This window comes from Muscardinus avellanarius, assembly GCF_963383645.1.
Source record: "Muscardinus avellanarius genome assembly, chromosome: 3".
Taxonomy (NCBI): domain Eukaryota; kingdom Metazoa; phylum Chordata; class Mammalia; order Rodentia; family Gliridae; genus Muscardinus; species Muscardinus avellanarius.
The window spans coordinates 43,865,741-43,888,146 of record NC_137788.1 but is presented as its reverse complement, the minus strand read 5'-3'; the positions used below and the strand labels follow the sequence as shown (position 1 = coordinate 43,888,146).

General features: G+C 38.0%; 1 protein-coding gene across 3 annotated transcripts in view; it reads left to right on the top strand.

Moving 5' to 3' along the window:
* Positions 1–22,406, top strand: part of EPS15 (epidermal growth factor receptor pathway substrate 15) — a gene marked incomplete at both ends in the record, with an annotated part of 144,465 nt that overhangs the window by 39,270 nt on the left and 82,789 nt on the right. For all 3 annotated transcript variants that reach the window (XM_080690749.1, XM_080690748.1, XM_080690747.1), the window contains 3 exons: positions 2,903–2,968; positions 4,400–4,525; positions 10,593–10,652. In XM_080690749.1, the coding sequence (XP_080546875.1) occupies positions 2,903–2,968; positions 4,400–4,525; positions 10,593–10,652 (252 nt within the window). The remainder of the gene's footprint in view (positions 1–2,902; positions 2,969–4,399; positions 4,526–10,592; positions 10,653–22,406) is intronic.

The following is a 22,406-nucleotide window of genomic DNA, read 5'->3' as shown; positions in this document are numbered from 1 at the left end:
GCCAGGTGTGGTGGCACATGCTTGTAATCCCAGCTCTTGGGAGGCTGAGACAGGAGGATTGCAGAGGTTCGAAGCCAGCCTCAGCTACTTAGTGAGGCTCTCAGCAACTTAGTGAGACCTTGTTTCCAAATAAAGTATAAAATAGGTAAATAGGTCTGGGAGTGTAGCCTGGAGGTAGAAAAGCCCTCGGGTTCCACCCCCAGTGCCACACACACACACAAAAAAAAATATAAATGTGTATTTCTTAACTTTCTCTTAATTGTAGTGTATTATTCATGTCATGCCATGCCTTTTATTTTTTTGTTTTTTTTGTGTGTGGTATTGGGGATTGAACCCAAGAGACATTCAGGCATTCTACCTTCAAGCTATACTTCTAGCCTGATTTTCTTTTCTTTTCCTTTTCTTTTCTTTTTTTTTCTTTTCTTCTCTTTTCTGTTTTTCAGTACTAGGGATGGAACCTGGGAGCATTCTACCTCTGAGCGACACCCCCAGCACAATTTTTTATTCTTTATTTTGAAACAGGTTCTCACTGAGTTGCAAAGGACCTCACTAAGTAGCCGAGGCTGTCAGAGAACTGCGATCCTCCTTCCATCTCAGCCTCTCCTTCCCTCTCTTCTTTCCTTCCTTCTTTCCTTAACCTAGAGACATTTACCTCCAAGCTATGCCTCCAGCCCAATTTTATTTCTTTATTTGGAAACAGGGTCTCACTAGGTTTCTGAGTCTCTTTACATTGCAGAGGCTAGTTTTGACCCCGTAATCCTTGTGTCTCAGCCTCCCAAGTTACTGGGATTACAAGCATACACTACCACACCCAGCTTCCAATTTTATTTCTTACTTGGTAATAGGATCTCATTAAGTTGCTGAGGCTGGCTTCAAACCTGGGATTCCTGACTCAGCCTTCAAGTACTGGACTTACAAGTATGCACCCCATGGCAGGCTGATCCCATATCTTTTAAAAATAACTATATGTTTTATAAATCTTTACATATAATTATATCATTGTATTAAACCTTTTTTTGGTACTGGGGGGTGGAACCCAGGGACATTCTACCTCTAAACTACACTCCCAGTTCTATTTTTTTTTTATTCTTTATTTTGAAACAGGTGTCACTAAGTTGCAGAGGGCCTCACTAAGTAGAACAGTGATCCTTCTGCCTCAGCCTCTCAAATGCTGGGATTACAAGCATGTGTCACCACACCTGGCTTCTTTTTCTGTTTTTGATGTTGGGGGTTGAACCCAGGGGCATTCTACCTCTGAGCTATATCCTTAGCCCTTTTATTTTTTGTCTTGTTATGTTACTGAGTGTCTTATTACATCACTAAGGCTGGCCTTGAACCTTTATCCTCCTTTCTATGGTTACAGGCGTAATATTAAGAATTTAATTTCAAGCCAAGCATGGTGGCATATGCTTGTAATCCCAGTATTTGAGAGCCTGAGACAGGAGGCTTTCAGCTTTTTGGCCAGCCTCAGCAACTTGTGAAGCCCTCTACAACTTAGTGAGATTCTGTTTCAAAATAAAGAATAAAATAGGACTGGGGTTGTAGCACGAAGATAGAATGCCTCTGGGTTTAATCCCCAGTACCACATACACACACACCAAAAAAAAAAAAAAAAAAAAAAAAAAAAAAGAAAGGAAGGAAGGAAGAAAAAAGAAAAAAAAAGAATTTAGTTTTGAGAATGTCTGTACTATGTTTAGGCATGAAGTCAGGTTTAATACAGGGATTTTTTTTTTTCTTTTTTGTTGGTAGTGGGATTCCTAGAAACCCTTCTACCTCTGGGCTACACTTCCAGACACCTATTTTTTATATATTTTTTTTACTTGGAAACAGGGTCTCTTAAGCCAGAGAGTCTGGCTTGGAACCTGCGTGATCCTCTTGTCTCTGTTTCCCAAGCGCGGGGATTATAAGCGTGCGCCACCACGCCCGGCAATATAGGGATTTTTTGCCCATTTATATTATTATAAAAAAATTTCAAGTATAGTGATCTGTCTCTTAAGTTAGATAAGCATAATAATTTGGGCATACTGTTAACAGGTAGCAGGTACTCATAACTTAAAAATGCTAATTTGAGCTATTTTCCCAGTCTGCTTTCCATAAATAATAATGGGGAAAAGTCATCAGTTAATAGGGCTCTAGATATTTATGTTAATATTCAATATCTTTATCTTCGTCTCAATTGTAGTAGTTTTCTTTAGGTGAAGACTAGTGGTCTTTTTATTTTTATTTTTATTTTATTTATTTTATTTTATTTTTTGCAGTACTGGGGATGGAACCCAGGGGCATTCTACCTTAGAGCTACACCCCTAGCCCTATTTTTTTAATTATTTATTTTGATACAGAGTCTCACTGAGTTGCAAAGGGCCTCACTAAGTAGTAGCTGAGGCTGGCTGTGAACCCTGATCCTCCTGTCTCAGCCTTCCAAATGCTGGGATTACAAACATGTGCTACCATGCCTGGCTTAGTGGTCTTCTTTAATAATTACATGTTTTAGTTAATACTACATAATGATTAGTATGAGTAAGTGAAAATTTTTCAGTAGAAAATAGATGAAGGTCTAGTTAATCTAAAATAGTGTTCTAAGTACATTGGGATCCAACATTTTGTATATTTATATCCCAAAACCATTTTTTGATGAATAATAATAATAATAATAATAATAATAATAATAGAATCCAGGGCATTCTCTTTTCAAGCTACACTTCTGTTTTTATTTTATTTTTACTTTGAAACAGGGTCTTGCTAGGCAGATGAGAGTCTTACTACTAGCTGAGGCTGCCCTCAAACTTTTAATCCTCTTGTCTCAGCCTCTCAAGTATTGGGATTACAGGTGTGTGCCCTCATGCCCGGCTCATTATTTATTGATAAAAGAAGTTCAACAATTTATGTACTATTTATTTTTTAGCATGATACCAGTAGTCCTTTGCTTATGGGTGGAACCTCTACAGCTGAACTCCCATGGGCTGTAAAAGTAAGTAAACTTTGTAACTATCCATTTCTTACCCCTACTTTGCTTCCTACCTGCATATATTCATTTCCTCTACATTAGACTTTCATTTGTGTTATTCAAGAAGAGTAGGAGAAATACTGGCCTTAGAAATCTTGGAAAGATCTTTCAATTCTGTTAGTCATTTTGTGTTAAAAAGTGAGAAATTGGGCCTTGACTAGGCAAATACTGAATAGTAATTTTTCATGTTATATAAGTAGCATTCAAGATTTTAGGAAACATTATCTGATTGACAAGAAAAAGAAATTTGCTTTGGGAAAATTGGGGAGAATCTTGATGTTTATTCCTGGATCGATTTTTATTTTTTAAATTAATTTCTTTGAGCCAGGCATGGTGGCGCATGCTTGTAATCCCCGTACTTGGGAGGCTGAGACAGGAGGATCGCACAGGTTCAAAGCCAGCCTCAGCTACTTAGTGAGGCTCTCAGCAACTTAATGAGACCCTGTTTCCAAATAAAATATAAAATAGGGCTGGGAGTATAGCCTGGAGGTAGAAAAGCCCCTGGGTTCCACCCCTAGTACCACACACACAAAAAAATTCTTTGAATTTGAAATGTACCTAATGCCAAGTTTAGAAAATCATAAAATATCACTAACAAATTACATTTGTAATTACACATTTAAGCCCAGTGGATGTATATATTTTAACTTACACTCTGTCTTATAAAAGTTACTTCCTGTTGGTCTGATTAAACAGTGAAAAGGTTAGTCCAGATGCTCTTCAAAATCTTTTTATCTCTTTTGACTCTAACCTAACAGAGAAACAAAGATTGTATTTCAGCTACAAAAGGAATAGGGAACACTGGACTTTAGAATAGTGTCACTTTGACATATTTATTTATTTTTGGTGGTACTGTGGGTGGAACCCAGAGGCTTTCTACCTCCGGGCTATACTCCCAGACCTATTTTGTATTTTATTCGGAAACAGGGTCTCACTAAGTTGCTGAAAGCCTCACTAAGTAGCTGAGGCTGGCTTCGAACCTGTGCGATCCTCCTGTCTCAGCCTCCCAAGTGCGGGGATTACAAGTGTGTGCCACCACGCCTGGCCTTAATTTGGTTTTTAAGTGTTCAATAAATGTGTTGTCTATTCTTTGAGGACTTGATTTTTTTTCTCGTGGTACCAAGGATTGACCCCACAGGCATTCTGCCTCTGAGCTACACCTCTAGTCCTATTTTTTATTCTTTATTTTGAAATAGGGTCTCACTAAGTTACAGAAGGCCTCACTAAATAGATGAAGCTGTCCACAAACCTGCAGTCCTCTTGTGTCAGTCTCCCAGGTACTAGAATTATAAGCATGTACCACTATGCCTGGCTAGCACTTCATTTTTATAACTAGCTAAATTCTTTCTGCCATTATTTAACTTGTCATTTTTTCTTCTAAATTTTATGTTGTAGGCTGAAGATAAGGCCAAATATGATGCAATTTTTGATAGTTTGAGCCCAGTGGATGGATTTTTGTCTGGTGATAAAGTGAAACCAGTATTGCTCAACTCTAAATTACCTGTGGAAATCCTTGGACGAGTAAGATACTAAGTTTTAAATGTAATTTGTATGTATTTTAATTTTATATCTACCAGGAGTACTTACAGCTCATTTTTAAATACACAGATTTTATTTTAAGGTTATATTATTACAGAATTTTCTGTGTTCTGATGTAATATATAAAATTATTGTCCATTTATCTCTTATTTTGGTTATTCCTTGTCAAATATGTATAGTTGAAATTATATACATAAGCCCTTTAAGTAGGTTTTTCTTTGTACACTCTGATCTTTCAATTTCTTGACAGTTTTTATTTTTTATTTTTATTTTTATTTTTGGTGGTACTGGGGTTCCTGGAAGCCCTTCTACCTCCAGGCTACACTCCCAGACCTATTTTTACATTTTTATTTGGAAACAGGGTCTCCTAAGCCAGCGCGCGCGGCTGGCTTCGAACCTACGCGATCCTCCTGTCTCTGCCTCCCAAGCGCGGGGATTACAAGCGTGCGCCACCACACCCCGGCGCTTGACAGTTTTTAAATACGATCAGTATTTTATATCTGTTACCTTATAAGGACTTTTACCTTTGCAATCATAAATTCTGCAGTCTTATCTGAAGTTCTTTTTTTTTAATTTTTTATTTGTGCACTGTATTCATACATCATAGTGGGATACAAAAAAAAACTTTTGTAGACATACATGCACACATCGCCAGTCAACCCCCACCCGATCCCCATCCCATTCCCTCCCCATCCCTCCTTCCCATGCTTGGCTTAGTGGTTGACATCTAGTATTATAGCAATTTATCCAAAATTAAAAATGATAATCTCATATAACAGTTTCATTTGTCTGATACCAAGCTTTTGATAACTTAAAGATAACATTTCAATATTTCTTTTTGCTTTCTTTCTTACCAGAGAATATTTTTTCTTTTTTTTTTTTTAGGTGAAACCATCATATATTTATATATTTATTTTTCAGAAAAAAATCTATCTTAATATGGAATATGGACTCTAGATACCCAAAACGATCTCGAAAAAGAACAAAGTTAGAAGATGTATATTTTCTGATTTCAAACCATATAAAGCTATAATAATTGATACAGTGTAGTACTGTTCTAAAGGCAGATATATAAACTATTGGAGCTAAATAAAAGCCTAGAGCTAAATTCTTCCATATATTGTCAAGTTATATTTGACAAGGTTTCCACGAACATTTGGTGGAGGAAATAATAATCTTTTAACTAAATATTGTTGAAACATAATAATTACATGAAAAAGAATAAAATTGGACCCTTACCTAATCCCATATACAAATATTAACTCAAAATAGATAAAAGACCTAAATATACATCTTAAGACTATAAACTTTTAGAAGAAAATCTGGGTCATAAACCTTACATCATTAAAATTGGCAGTGATTTCTTGGATATGATTTCAATGGCACAGGCAACAGAAGGGTAAACAAACTCCCTAAAAAATAAAAAAAATATTGTATATCCAAAGACAATGTAAACAGAGTTAAAAGTTACTGATAGAATGGGATAAAATATTTCCAAATGCTTTATGTGAAGGTATATTAATATTCCAACTAGAAATCCTAAAAATTAACAATAATAAAAGCAAACAATACAATTTAGATAGGTAAAAGACTAACATAAATAATGAATCTCCACATATAACTAATCTTAGTTGTCTTTTGGATGGAAAATTTTGTTTCTCTCCCTCCCTGTCCCTCCCTCCCTTGCTTGACTTAGTGATTGACTTTGATATGTTTAAGTACATTGTGTGTTTTAGAGATTTTCCTCTTCCCCCCTCCTTTCTCCTCCTTTAGGTTGTCTTGTTTGCTCCTCTATAGGATTTCCTCTTTCAAGAGTTCTGAAGTTCTTGTCTTTCTAGAGCTTTCTACAAGCTTGCAATACTTCAGTTCTTTGATTTCACTAAAACCTTTAAATCTCAGACTCCTTTACTTTTCCTCTTTTTAAAAAATTCCAATATCTTTTTCTTTTCCTTTTTTTTTTTTTTTTTGGTGGTACTGGGGTTCCTGGAAGCCCTTCTACCTTTGGCCTACACTCCCACGGACTACACTCCCAGACCTATTCTTTATATTTTTTATATTTTTATTTGGAAACAGGGTCTCTTAAGCCAGTGCGGCTGGCTTCGAACCTGCGTGATCCTCCTGTCTCTGCCTCCCAAGTGTGGGAATTACAAGCGTGCGCCACCACGCCCAGCTAAATTCCAATATCTTATTGTGGTAAAATACACATAACATGAAATTTACCATCTTAACTAATTTTAAATGTATAGCTCAAATATTTATAGTGTTAAATACATTTGTATTGTTATGCAACCATTATCACCATCTTCATAACTTTGTTCATCTTGTAAAACTTAAACACTTTCCCCATCTCCTGCTTTTTTTCAGGGCTGGAGATTGAACTCAGTGTTTCACGCATATTAGGCAAGCTCTCTTATCACTGAGCCACATTCCTACATTCCTGGCCTTTTCCCTGTCCCCCTCTAACTCCCCTCCCATGGTACTGGTATAGGACCCACAGGCATTTTTATTCTGAAATTCACCCCCAGCCCTGTTTTATTTTTTTATTTGGAAATGGTCTAAGTTGCTGTGGTGGGCCACAAACCTGTGATCCTCCTTTCTCAGCCTCCCAAATACTGGGATTATAGGTGTGTGTGTGTGTGTGTGTGTGTGTGTGTGTGTGTGTGTGTGTTCTGGGGTTTGAACTCAGGGGCGTTCTACCTCTGCACTACACCCTCAGCCCATTTTAATTTTTATTTTGAAGCAGAGTCTTGCTAGGTTGCAGAGAGTCTTGCTATGCTGTGTAGGCTGTCCTCAAACCTGTGATCCTCTTGTCTCAGCTGCCCAAGTACTGGAATTGTAGGTGTGTGCCACGACACCTGGCTTTTCCTGTCTTTTGAAATTACTTTTTTCCTCATCTGACTTAGGTTTTTTTGGTCCTCAGTTCTATACCCTTAACACCTAGCTCCCTGTGCTACTTTATTCTACTGTCTCTCCTGCTTGATGAAATCGTAAATTCTCCTTTTTTTTTTTTTTTTTTTTTTCCGGTACTGAGGATGGAACAGGGGCATTCTACCTCCGAGCTACACACCTTGCCCTATTTTTTATTCTTTTCTTTTTTTTTTTCTGAAACAGGGTCTTACTAAATTGCAGAGGACCTCACTAAGTAGCTGAGGCAGTCCTGAACTGTGATCCTCTGGTCTCAGCCTCCTGAATGTTGGGATTACAAGCGTGCGCCACCATGCCCAGCTTTATAAATTCCACTTTCTAGCTTGACTTTCCTGTCTTTTTAGTCTTTTTTCTAGATATTTTCAAGATTTTAACTCTTAAAATTCCCTAAGAAGTCTTTGAATTAAAAATCCTACTTTTCATGAATTATCTGTCTTCAGTGGCATGTAGACTACTGAGAAAGATCATTAAATTGGCATCATCTTGAACTCATGATCACTGACTTCAGAGGGGCCTCTTCCTAGTGTCTACCCTGCTTGTTTTCAGAGTGATTTTTCTCTACTCTCTTCATATTTCAAACCTTAACAACTCTTTTTAAACCTCCAATCCTTTCTTTAATTCCCTGCCTAATTAGATTACATAGGATCAAATCCTGGCTGTACTGCTGCATAGTAGTGATTGTGGAAAATCACTAGAAAATAGCATTTTCTTTTTTTTTTTTTTGACAGTACTGGGGTTGGAACCCAGGGACATTCTACCTCTGAGCTATGCCCCAGATCTATTTTTTATTCTTTATTTTGAAACAGGGTCTCACTGAGTTGTAAAGGCCTCACTGAGTAGCTGAGGCTGTCTGTGAACTGCGATCCTCCAGTCTCAGCCTCCCAAATGCTGGGATTACAAGCGTGCACCACCATGCCCGGCTCACATGTTCTCTTTCTAATATTTAAAGTGAGCATCATTTCCTTTGTGTGTGTGTGTGTGTGGGGAGGGTGGGTGAGTCTGGGGATGGAACCCAGGGGCATTCGACCTCTGAGCTATACCCTCTGCCCTATTTTTTATCCTTTTTTTTTTTAAAAAAAAAAACTGGGTCTCATTGAGTTGCAGAGGGCCTCACTAAGTAGCTGAGGCTGTCTGGGAACCGTGATCCTCTGGGTCTCAGCCTCCTGAATGCTGGGATTACAAGTGTGCGCCACCACGCTCGGCTTCCAGTTTTTCTTTTTTTTTTTTTCTTTTTTTTTTTTATATTGAGAATTGAACCCAGGGGCATTTAACTATCAACCTACATCACTAGTCCCTTTTATTGTTTTTTGTTGTTGTTGTTGTTGTTATTTTATTTTATTTGGTAACTAACTATATCACTAGTCCCTTTTTTTGGTATTTTATTTTATTTGGTATTGTGGATTGAACCCAGGGGCATTATACTTCTGAGCTATACCCTGAGCCCAGTCAATTTTTTTTTAGTCTATATTTTGAAATAGGATCTCGCTGTTGTTGAGGCTGGTTTGAACCTGTTTCTCTTGTCTCAACCTCCCAAATACTGGGATTAAAGGTATGCTACCATTCCCAGATTATTTTTTGTTTTGAAACAGTGTCTCACTAGGTTACTGAGACTTTCCTCAAACCTGTGATCCTCTTGTCTCAGTCTCCCAAGTACTAGGTTCACAGGTGAGCACCACCACACCCAGCAATATGATGTACTTAATACTTTTTTTGGGGGGTGGTGGTGGTACTGGGGATGGAACCCCTCTACTTCCGGGCTACTCCCCCAGACCTATTTTATATTTTTATTTGGAAACAGGGTCTCTTAAAATGTACTTCATACTTAATGCAGACTTTCTACGTATTTCTTGAATGCTAGCAGCTATGGTGATCATGACAATGATAATGACTATTACTACTATAGTACTTGTACTACTGCTACTACTACTACTGGATCAGCATTATATAGATAAGGGGCTCAGTGAATATTGACCTAAAAACTGTTTTTTAATATTGTATCCCACTAGTTATTTCTTTAAAAATTTTTTTAAATTGGTGCATTATAGTCATACATCTTAATGGAGTACAAGATGGTAGAGGCATAAATGCAAACATCATTCATTCAGTCCTTCCCAAATTCCCACCCCATTCTCTCCCCCCTCCCTCCTTCTCATGTTTGGCTTAATGATTGACTTTGATATGTTTGTGAATGTACATTGTGTACATTAGGGAATTTCCCTCTTCCCTCCTCCCATCACCCTCAGCTAGGCCTCCTTATTTGCTCATCTATGGTTTTTCCTTCTTCATCTAGAGTTCCTCTTATGACCCTTTTTCTCCCTAGCTTTTGCATATTAGGGAGAGCATCTGATTTCTTACTTTTTGTGACTGACTGATCTCACTTAGCATACTGTTCTCCACTTCCATCCATCTCCCTGTAAATGATGTAATTTTGATCTTCTTTATGGCTGAGTAAAATTCCATTGTGTACATATCCCATAGCTTTGTAATCCATTCATCTGTTGATGGACATCTTGGCTGGTTCCATAGTTTGGCAGTTGTGAATTGTGCATCTATGAACATAGATAGATACACATGCATTGGTTTGGTATTTTGGTTTTTATTTTTTGGTTAGATAACCAGAAGTGGTTTTGCTGGGTCATATGGTAAGTTTGTTCCTATTGTTCTGAGGATTCTCCATACTGTTTTCCAAAGTGTTTGTACTAATTTGCAAAACCACCAACAATGTAGAGTTCCCACTTCTCCACACCTTTGTCAGCATTTGTTATTGTTTGTGTTTTGAATGATTGCCATCCTAGTTGGAGTTAGGTGAAATCTCAGGGTAGTTTTGATTTGCATCTCTGATTGCTAATGATTATGTTCAGCATTTTTTCATACAGTTATTAGCCATTTGAATGTGATGCAGGATTCGTAAACTATAAATAATCTTGTCATCTATTACTTAAAACTAACCTATTAGCCTCCCGTTGCAGTTAAGGTAGAGTCCAAACTCCTTTCAAGGCACTTAGTGAGCAGGTACTTGCATATCTCCGTCCTAACATCTCACCAGTACACTTGGCCCTCACTGCCCCCAAGTAGCACACAAAGGAAAAGAACATTAATTTCTCTCACTTATTCTCTTTTTAAGGTTTGGGAGTTGAGTGATATTGAACATGATGGAAAGCTTGACAGAGATGAGTTTGCAGTTGTAAGTAACTTATATTCTTAAAATCTGAAATATCTTAATTGTTTTATCATGTGAAAAATTATCCTTTTAATTCATGGAGAAAAACTTTGTCCATCAGATTATTGCTATAAATTTTTAAAACTAGAGTTTATAGGTAGTTAATAAATATTTTAAACTAAATGAATAACAAAATGTGTGTTTTTTCTTTCCTTTCCTTTTTTTTTTTTTTTTTTTTTTGCGAGACTCCAGCCCTATTTTTTTATTCTTTATTTTGAAACAGGGTCTCACTGAGTTGCAAAGGGCCTCACTAAGTAGTAGCTGAGGCTGTCCTTGAACTGCGATCCTCCTGTCTCAGCCTCCAAATGCTGGGATTACAAGCGTGTGTGCCACCACACCCAGCCATATTTATTTTATTTGACACTATATTACATAGTAATACATGCTTTGGTTAATGTGCTGTAAAGATTCTAAGTGTTACTATCTTTTATATTCCTGCTTGGCAAGACATCTCAACAGCTGCCTCTGCTGTGGAATAATTTTACTTCATATGTATCCTGTAGTTTTTACATTAATTTTACTAAAAGGAAATATGAATAAGTTTAGTTACATTTTGTTTATGAAGGCAGAGTTTTTACATCTTATCTGATTCATTGTTTTAAAGACCCCTCAAAAGACATTATTTGAGTAAAGGGTTAGTTAAATCCAAGTAGGATAGCTGGGCATGGTGGTGCACGCTTGTAATCCCTGCACTTGGGAGGTGGAGACAGGAGGATCACGCAGGTTCAAAGCCAGCCTTTCTGGATTAAGAGACCCTGTTTCCAAATAAAATATATAATAGGTCTGGGAGTGTAGCCCAGAAGTAGAAGGGTTCCATCCCCAGTACCACACATACACATAAAATAAATAAAAAATAAATCCAAGTAGGGTATTCCTTCCTTCCTTCCTTCCTTCCTTTCTTTTTTTTTTTTTTTTTTGGTGGTACTGGGGTTCCTGGAAGCCCTTCTACCTCCGGGCTACACTCCCAGACCTATTTTATATTTTTGAAACAGGGTCTCTTACGCCAGCGCAGCTGGCTTTGAACCTGCGCGATCCTCCTGTCTCCGCCTCCTAAGCGCGGGGATTACAAGCGTGCACCACCACGCCCGGCTTCATTTCTTTCCTAAAAAGTAAACTCTGGTGTGGATGCATCACTGGCAAATCTCTAATCCTCCCCTTTACTCTCATATTTGAAATTAGTCTGTTCAGATTTTCTCTCCTTATTTTGCTAAGGAATTGTCATTTTTTTCCTTTTTCTTAATTTCAGAATGTTGCTACAAATTTGCATTGTTTTTCAGTCTCTTCTGAGTTTGTGGTTGTGCTCTTTTCTTAGTCCATCTCTTAAGCATTCATATTTTTGTTCTTGTTTTTAAAATTAGTTTAATCTGTCATTAAACATCTAGTCTGTTGATCTTTCAAAGGGACCATTTTTTGTACTTATTTGTCCTATTGTATTTTGACTTTATTTTCATTCTCTTCAATTTAATTTCTTCTTTCTAGTTTCTTTTCATTTATTTTTTGTTTTTATTTTGTTTTGGTGGTACTGGGGTTCCTGGAAGGACTTCAACCTCCAGGCTACACTCCCAGACCTATTTTATGTATATATATATTTTTTATTTGGAAACAGGGTCTCTTAAGCCAGCGTGGCTGGCTTCGAACCTGCGCGATCCTCCTATCTCCGTCTCCCAAGCGCTGGGATTATAAGCGTGTGCTACCATGCCCGGCTATTTTGAGTTTTTCATGGTTTTTTTTTTGTGTGTGTGTGATACTGGGGGTGAAACCCAGGGGCTTTTCTACTTCCCAGACCTATTTTATACTTTATTTTGAAACAGGGTCTCACTAAGTTGCTGAGAGCCTTACTAAGTAACTGAGGCTGGCTTCAAACCTGTGTGATCCTCTGTCTCAGCCTCCCAAGCACTGGGATTACAAGCGTGTGCCACTATGCCCGTGTTATGTTTTCTTTTTATTTTATTCTTTAAATTTTCTCAAGATAAGTGCTAGTATTTTTAATCTTTAATCCTTTTAAATCTTTAAATCATTTAAGCTGGGTATGGTGGTGCACACCTGTAATCCCAGTTCTTGGGGGAGTTGAGACAGGAGGATCAGAGGTTTGCGGGCAGCTTCAATAATTTAGTGAGACTGTCAGCATCTTAGAGAGACCTTGTTTCAAAATAAAGAATAAGCCGGGCGTGGTGGCCCACACTTGTAATTCCAGCATTTGGGAGGCTGAGACAAGCGGATCATGGTTCCAGACAACCTTAACTACTTGAGGCCCTTTGCAACTTAGTGAGACCTTGTTTCAAAATAAAGAATAAAAAATAGGGCTGGGGGTGTAGCTTGGAGATAGAATGACCCTGAGTTCCATCTCTAGTACTGCAAAAAATAAATTAAAAAAATAAAATGGGGCTGAGGGTCTAGCTCACAGATAGAACACCCCTTGGTTCAATCCCCATTATAAAAGAAAAGGTAAGAAAAGAAAAAGAAATTATTTAAAGATGTTTCTCCCAAATATAGATTTAGCTGTATAGGTCGAAAGTGTTCTTCTTTTTACTACTTTTTAGATAATTTTTAGTTTTCTTTGATCATCCAGATAAGGATTTCAAAGTAGTTAAATTTGTTTGGCTTTTGATACATATGTATATACTTTTAACTTGATTGGATTATGAATAAAGAGTATAGTCTGTAAAATCTCTTAAGAAATTTTTCAAGGTTTTCTTTATTGCCAAGTTTATGGCATTTTTACATATGCTTCACAGATATGCCAACATTTCTGTTTAAAGAATATTAGACTATTCTAAATATATTTCATCAAACTTATTGATTATGTGGTTTCTTTTTGTCTTTATTTAATTTTATCCCATTTATTTCCCACAAGACCCAAATGAAATAGAATACATATTATCACTTATTTTTATTTTTATTTTTTTGCGGTACTGGGGATGGAACCCAGGGTCATTCTACCTCCGAGTTACACCTCCAGCCCTGTTTTTATTCTTTATTTTGAAACAGGGTCTCATTGAGTTGCAAAGGGCCTCATTAAGTAGCTGAGACTGTCTGTGAACCTGGATTCTCCTGTCTCAGCCTCACAAATGCTGGGATTACAAGTGTGCACTACCATGCCTGGCCTCAAATTATCACATTTAAAACACAGATATAGAAACTTAAAGTCTCTTGAATTCATAGTTACAGGTTTATTTATTTATTTATTTATTTTTGCGGGTCTGGGGATGGAATCCAGGGGCATTTGACCCCCTGCCTTATTTTTTATTCTTTATTTTGGAACAGGATCTCACTAAGTTGCGGAGGGCCTCACTAAGTAGCTGAGGCTGTCTGCAAACCACAATCCTACTGTTTCAGTCTCCCGAATGCTGGGGTTACAAGTGTGTGCCACCACGCCTGGCTGCCATTTTTGTTTTCATTTGAGTCCTGGTTGGGAAATGGTAGAGGATATACTCTCACAATGGTGACAAAAGTTACTCCAGATATATTTCAGGGTTTAAGTCAATGTTTGGGGAAAGATGATATATTGAAGAGACCTGGTATATAATACTCTTTGAAACATTATCAACCTCTACATATAAAGCTTTGTAAATGGATTCTGTATTAAGAATATTGATTGTATGCCGGGCATGGTGGCCCACGCTTGTAATCCCAGCATTTGGTAGGCTGATACCGGAGGATTGTGGTTCGCGGACAGCCTCAGCTACTATTTAGTGAGGCCCTTTGCAACTTAGTGAGACTCTGTTTCAAAATAAAGAATAAAAACTAGGGCAGAGATGTAGCTTGGAGGTAGAATGCCCCTGGGTTCCATCCCAGACCCTCAAAAAAAATAAAAAAAATAGAATATTGATTGCCTGGTATGGTGGCTAACGCTTGTAATCCCAAATCTTGGGAGAGAATGAGATGGGAAGATTGCAAGCCAGCCTCAGCAAGTTAGTGAGGCTATCAGCAACTTAGACTTTGTTTCTAAATAATAAGAAAAAGAAAGCTGCACCAAAAAACAAACAAACAAACAAACAGGTAGGGAGTTAGCCTGGAGGTCGATGTCTTGTGGGTTCCATCCCCAGTATCATTGGTGCTAGCTAGACATGATGGCACAGGTTTATAATCCCAGGACTTGGGAGGCTGAGACAGGAAGATCACAGGTTCCAAATAAGAAATTTCCAAATAAGAAATAAAATTGGGTTGGGGGGACAGTTTGGAGGTAGAATGCCCCTGGGTTCAATTCCTAGTACCCCCCCCCCAAAAAAAAAAGAATATACAATGAAGCGGGTATAGTGGCATATCCCTTTAATCCCTGAGAGGCCTCCACAGAGATCCTCCCACAGGAGGATCACAAGTTCAGTGACCTAGAGAGGCCCTGTTTCAAAACAAAAAACGAAGGGCTGAGGGTATAACTCAGAATGCCCCTGGTTCAGTGTCCAGTACCAACACACACACACACACACACACACACACACACACACACACACACACACACACATATAATTTGCAGTTACAGATATTTTATCATTAAAATAGTACCCTTATTTGGTAAATAATACTATATAGTAAGGGAAGTGAATACAGTTTATCTTATATGTCCTGAAGCCTTTTCCTAGACAGTTTACTCTTTCTTTAAATAAGTCTTTACTAAAGGAATAATTTTAGGATAATAAACACATTTGCAGGAAATTATTACCTTAAATTTTGTTTTAAATATTGCTACATTTGCAGAAGTTTTTTTTCCAGCTTTAAAGTCTAGCTTATAATTTGGTGAAGTACTTTTTCTGATCCCTTTTTTGTCTAAATTACATATATTGTGTTTATTAAGTGCCTCTTGAAAACAGCACATTTCTGGTTTTGTTTTTGTTTTTTTCTGGTGTGTGCTAATGATTGAAGCCAGGGGCACTTTACTTCTGAGCTGTACTTCCAGCTGGAACATTTTACCTAATTTAAGTTACCTATGATAAAAATTGAATATGTAATCATTATTTTTGGGTGGCCTGCATTTTCTCTTGAACATATATTTTCTACTTTCCTAAATAAACCTCTGTCTATGTCTCTGGGGGGGAAAAAGTGAGTCAGGCATGGTGGTACACACCTGTAATCCTAGTACTTGGGAGGCTGAGACAGAGGGATTGCAGGTTTGAGGACAATCTCAGCAAGTAGTGAAACTCTCATCAACCCAGTGAGACCCTGTTCCAAAGTAGAAGTAAAATAGGGCTGGGAGTATAGCTCAGAGGTAGAATACCCCTGGGTTCAATCCCCAGTGCCACATACACACAAAAAAGTAAATTTGTAAAACTCAGATCTCATCATGGCATGGGTGTTCTGGCCACAACTAAAATGACTTTTGAGAGTCTCATTTGTGTATAAATGTACACACACAGAAATAAAGTGGATTTAAAACATCATATTACCCCTTTGTGGATTTTTTAAAATTTTATGGCTATCAGTATTTTATTTACTCATTGATGAATAATTTGATCAAAGTATAAAGATATTAGCAATATATCTCCTGGAATGTGTACTGGCGGGGTGAAACATACCTGTAATCCTAGTATTGGGAGGCTGAGACAGGAGAATTGCAGGTTCAAGGCTAGCCTCAGCAAGTTAGCTAGTTCCTCGGCAACTTAATGAGACCATATATCAAAATAAAATATTTGAATAAATTTTAAAAAGTTAGAGGTGTGCCTTGGAGGTAGAATGTCCCAAGATTTAATTCCTAGTATTGAATAAAAATAATTTTAAAAAATATAGTTCTTTGAGTTTTTCTTCTGGCCCATTTAGCTTAGTAGAAAGCTTCTTACTATTCATTCATTCATTCATTCATTCATTCATTCATTCATTTTGTGCATACGTGTGTTTGTATGTGTTACCAGGGATTGAACTCAGAGGCATTCTTCTGCTGAACTATATCTTGAGCCCTATTTTTAAATTTTTATTTTGAAAGAGGGTCTCACTAGGTAAATGAGTCTCACTACTTCCTGATGCTATCTTTGAACCTCTCTCTGCCTCCCAAATACTGGGATTATAGGCATAGACCCCTAAATATAGTAGTCTAGTATTTGGTTATGTTCATGTTTTTTCATAGATCTTTTTTTTTTTTTAGAGTTTGACATGGTGCTATAAATTAGCTTATTTTGGCAGAAGAGTTAGTAGCAAAGCCAAGCATGAACCTAAAGCCTTTGAGTGCCATACTTTAAAATTTGGAATGATTTTGGATTTACAAAAATGTTGCAGAGTTTCTCAATACCTCTTTCTGTTTTTTCTCATTGTTTGCATATTAAGTCTCCATGATACATTTGTCAAAACTAAGAAACTAACTTTGGTACATTACTGTTTAACTTCATACTTTATTTGGGTTTCAACAGTATTAACTGAGAAACTCTCAGAAACACAAATCTTCCAGCCTTTTCCCAGACCTACCAGAAACTAGAAAAGGGTGCAGCAGTCTGTGTTTAAAAACCCCTCTACCGCTAGTCAAAATGGTAAATGTCTGTAATCCTAATACTTGGGAGGCTGAGATAGGAGGATCACAGGTTTGAGGACAGCCTCAGCAAGTATTACAACTTTATCTAATTAACCTAGTGAGACCCTGTTTCAAAATAAAAATAGAAACAGGGCTAGGGGTGTAGTTCAGAGGTAAAATGTTTCTGGACTCAATCCCTAGTATCACCAGTAAACAAAGCAAAACCTATCTTTGGCTGGGCAGGGTGGTATACACCTGAAATTCTACTACTTGGGAGGGCGAGACAAGAGGAACCCAGGTTCAAGGCCAGCATGCACTTACTAAGAGTGGGCGTGTAACTCAGAGTTGGAGCACCCCTGGATTCAATCCCCAGTACATTAAAAGAAAAAAAATGCCTTCCAGGTTATACTCATAGCTACTAAAATTTTATTCTGCTTAAAAGCATAGAGAATGAGCCGGGCGTGGTGGTGCATGCTTGTAATCCCAGTACTTGGGAGGCTGAGACAGAAGGATTGCAGGTTTGCAGCCAGCCTAAGTTACTTAGTGAGGCCCTCTGTAACTTAGATCCTGTTTCAAAATAAAGAATAAAAAATATGACTGAGGATGTAGCTCGGAGGTAGAAGGCCCCTGAGTTTCATCCCCAGTAATGAAAACAGAAAACTGGGGAGAGAGAGACAGAGGGAGAGAGGGAGGCATCATTTAATTTAGTTATTGTTTTTATTTGGAAGACCTTGAATAGGATAAAGTATAGTATAATAAGACAAAATTGTTACAACCCAGCAGTACTAAAAGTGTTCTGTTCACTTTTTTAGTTGGTAAAAAAAAATTGCTTTTGTTTTGTGAAGGAAACTATTTTCAAGACAACATGAAATTAACAATTTTTTAAATTTTAAAAATATGTGTTTTCTATTGGCAGCAGATGGCTAATGTTACTTTATTGTTCTAGTGTCTAATTTTTTAGGAAATGCTTTCCATGTGCAGAAAGAGGACTGCTGACCTAATGTGCGTGCTACTCATTTTTCTTAGCAAAGTGCCTAATACTACAAGATGTGCCAACTGGATTGTTTTTTTTTTTCTGGAGTTTCAAGATTTTTGGATATATAAAGTTTGTGTATTCTTAAAACTAACATTTGAATTCTTCTAAGCTGGCTAGTGTATGGGAACAGAATTCTTGTTTTGATACACAGTGCTAAAAGCAGGAGAACTTGTTAGAATGCAGTCTCTTTGCCCAGCTCCAGAAGAAAGAATCAGCCGTATTGATTTCAGAATGCTGGGTGTAGGTCTATCAAGTTGCCAGGTAATATTGTGTATACCTATAGGTTAAGGTTTAGTTTTGTCAGTTGTAAAAGGAAAACATGGTGTTATAAAATTACAAGTGTGCTGGTAATAATGTTGATCACATTTAGATAAACCCCAGAGCATTGTAGCCAAAAGATCTTGGTTGAACCATACTGTATGGCTTCTTTAAAATGTTGTATTGGAAGCCAGGCATGGTGGCTCACACTTATAATCCCAGCATTTGAGAGGCTGAGACAGGAGGATCTCGGTTCGCGGACAGCCTCAGCTACTTTGTGAGGTCCTTTGCGACTCAGACCCTGTTTCAAAATAAAGAACAAAAAATAGAGCTGGAGTGTAATTGGAGGTAGAATGCCCCCGGATTCCATCCCCAATACAAAAAAAAAAAAAAAGTTGTATTGGGCAAGTTACTTACTTTTTCTTTTCTTTTCTTTTCTTTTTTTTTTTTTTTTTTTTTTTTTGTGGTGGTACTGGGGCTAGAACCCAGAGGCTTTCTACCTCTGAGCTATACTCTCAGACCTATTTTATATTTTATTTGGAAACAGGGTCTCACTAAGTTGCTGAGAGCCTCACTAAGTAGCTGAGGCTGGCTTCAAACCTGCACGATCCTCCTGTCTCGGCCTCCTAAGTGTGGGGATTACAAGCATGTGCCACCACGCCCGGCTCTGTTACTTACCATTTTTGAGCCTCATTTTCTTAATTTGTAAAATATTAGTAATCATAGAAATCATAGATCATTGTATTCAGTGGAAGAAAAACATCAAGAAGTATGTAAACTAAACTCTTTCTAGAAATTCCAAGTCACTTTGAGTAATTTCTTAATGCATAAAGATAATCACGGAAGCTTTTCTTTCTATATCTTTCTTCTTTTCTCTATTCATTTATTTTTGGTGGTGTTGGGGCTTGAACCCAGATGCATTCTATCTCCTAGCCACACCCCCAGCCCTATTTTTATTTATTTATTTTTTATTTATTTTTTGGTGGTACTGGGGGTAGAACCCAGAGGCTTTCTACCTCCCCGCTTTACTCCCAGACCTGTTTTATATTTTATTTGGAAACAGGGTCTCACTAAGTTGCTTGAGAGCCTCACTAAGTAGCTGAGGCTGGCTTTGAACCTGTGCAATCCTCCTGTCTCAGCCTCCCAAACGTGGGGATGTTGTTTATTTTTTGAAACAGGGTCTCACCGAGTTGCAAAGGGCCTTACTAAGTAGCTAAGGCTGTCTGTGAACCATGATTCTCCTGTTTTAGCCTCCCAAATGCTGGGATTACAAGCGTGCACCACCATGCTTGGTTTAATTTTTTAACTTTTAAAGCCATGGAAACTTAGCAAGATTCTGTCTCAAAATAAAAAGGATTGGGGATGTAGCTCAGTGGTAGAACACCCCTAGTACTGCAAACAGACACACAAAAAATAAAATAGATAATACATTCGCATGGCTCAGAAATCAATACAAAAAGGTATGCAGTTAAAAACAATTTAAAGCTGGGCATGGTGGTACACCCCTGTAATCCCACTACTTGGGAGGATGAGACAGGAGAATCACAGGTTCAAGGACATTCTCAGCAAGTACTGAGACTCTTATCAACCTAGTGAGACTTTGTTGCAAAGCAGAAATAAAATAGGGCTGGCTGGCATGATGGAGCATGCTTGTAATCCCAGCACTTGGGAGGCTGAGACAGGAGGATCACACAGGTTTGAAGCCAGCCTCAGGCTACTTAGTGAGGCTCAGCAACTCAGTGAGACCCTGTTTCCAAATAAAGTATAAAATAGGTCTGGGAATATAGCCTGGAGGTAGCAAAGGCCCTGGGTTCCACCCCCAGTACCACACACAAAAAATAAAAAAAAATAAAAATAGGGCTGGGGTTGTAGCTTAGAGGTAGAATGCCTCTGGGTTCAAGCCCCAACACCATAAAAAATCAATAATAGTAATAATAATAATAATAATAATAATAATAATAATAATAATAATAGTTTCATCCTTCATCCTTGCTCTCTGCTGCTCCAAGTATTTTAAGTCTGTAACCAGCCTCTTAATTTCCTCTCTATTTTCCTATAATTTCTTAATGTAAATGTAAACAAACATGAATAATTATTTCTTCCTTACCACAGTTAACACTATACTTTTTCATGTCTATCAGTATAGATTCTTGGATTTCTTTTCACATAGTATTTCATGATTCTTTTTTTGTTGTTGTTACTTTATTGAAAAGTACATATAGTGAATCGCATCCAGTTTATTTTTGCAGTACCGAGGATGGAAACCAGGGGCAATCTACTCCAGCTAACTGCATCCAATTTAAATACATAATTGGATGAGTCTGATAGTTAAGTAACTGTAAAGGCATCACCATTTTTTTGGTGGTACTAGGGGTGGAACCCAGAGGCTTTCTACCTCCGGGCTATACTCCCAGACCTTTTTTTTTTTTTTTTTTTTGAAACAGGGTCTCACTAAGTTGCTGAAAGCCTCACTAAGTAGCTGAGGCTGGCTTCGAACCTGTGTGAGCCTCCTGTCTCAGCGTCCCAAGCGCGGGGATTACAAGTGTGTGCCACCACACCCGGCTCAAAGGCACCACCATTTTTAAGATACAGAATGTTTCCCTGTGATGTTTTATTGCTTCATAGTATACTTTCATTGTATAGATGTACCATAATTTTTTAAACCATTCATGTGAACCAGGTGTGGTGGCACATGCTTGTAATCCCAGTACTTGGGAGGCTGAGTCAGGAAGATCCAGGTTCTCGGCTAGCCTCAGCTACTTAGTGAGGCCCTTGGCAACTCATTGAGACCCTGTTTCAAAATAAAGAATAAAAATAGGACTAGGTTTGTAGCTCAGAGGTAGAATGCCCCTGGGTTCAATCCCCAGCACCACACACACACATACACACACACACACACACACACACACACACAAATCCTGTGTGTGTGTGTGTGTGTGTGTGTGTGTGTGTGTGTGTTGTGTGTTTTATTAGGTATTGAGTCCAGGGGCATTCTACCTCTGACCTATACCTTTATCCCTATTTGATTTATTTATTTATTTATTTATTTTTGGTGGTACTGGGGCTCCTAGAAACTCTTCTACCTCCAGGCTACACTCCCAGACACCTATTTTTTTTTTTTTTTTGAAACAGGGTCTCTTAAGCCAGCTGGCTTCGAACCTGCGCGATCCTTCTGTCTCCGGCTCCCAAGCACGGGGATTACAAGCATGCTCCACCTCGCCCGTCGATTCCTATTTTATTTTTATTTTGAAACAGGGTCTTGTTAGGTTGATGAGAGTCTCTCTACTTGCTGAAGCTGTCCTTGACTTGTAATTCCAGTACTTGGGAGGCTGAGACAGGAAGATCAGGCTGCAATTTTTCTGTCTCAGCCTACTAAATACTGGGATTACAAGTGTGCGCCACCACTCCCAACTCTAAATCAGTGTTTCGTTCATAGACACTTGGGTCCTGATACAAAGAGTTCTGTAGTTAATAAACTTTTTTTTTTTTTTTTTTTTTTTTTTTTTTTTGGTGGTACTCGGGTTCCTGGAAGCCCTTCTACCTCCGGGCTACACTTCCAGACCTATTTTTTTATACTTTTTTTATTTGGAAACAGGGTCTCCTAAGCCAGCGCGCGCGCGGCTGGCTTCGAACCTGTGCGATCCTCCTGTCTCTGCCTCCCAAGCGCGGGGATTACAAGCGTGCGCCACCACACCCGGCCGTTAATAAACTTTTTTCATGCAGCATTTCATATGTAGCTGAGTCTAAGCATGGTTTCCCTGATGAAAAATGGTTGAGCCAAAGAAAAAATACATTTGCAATTTGGTAGATGTTGTCAATTTATCCTTCACAGGAATGGTACCAGTTTGAGTTCTGTAGAGGAAGAAAACTAATTTTCCCTCTACCTTTTAAGGTATTGGCTGGGATCCTTGTTAAAAAAAATTAAAGATTATAAAAAGAAAAACAAGCCAGGAGTGGTGGTGCACACTTCCAATTTCAATACTTGGGAGGC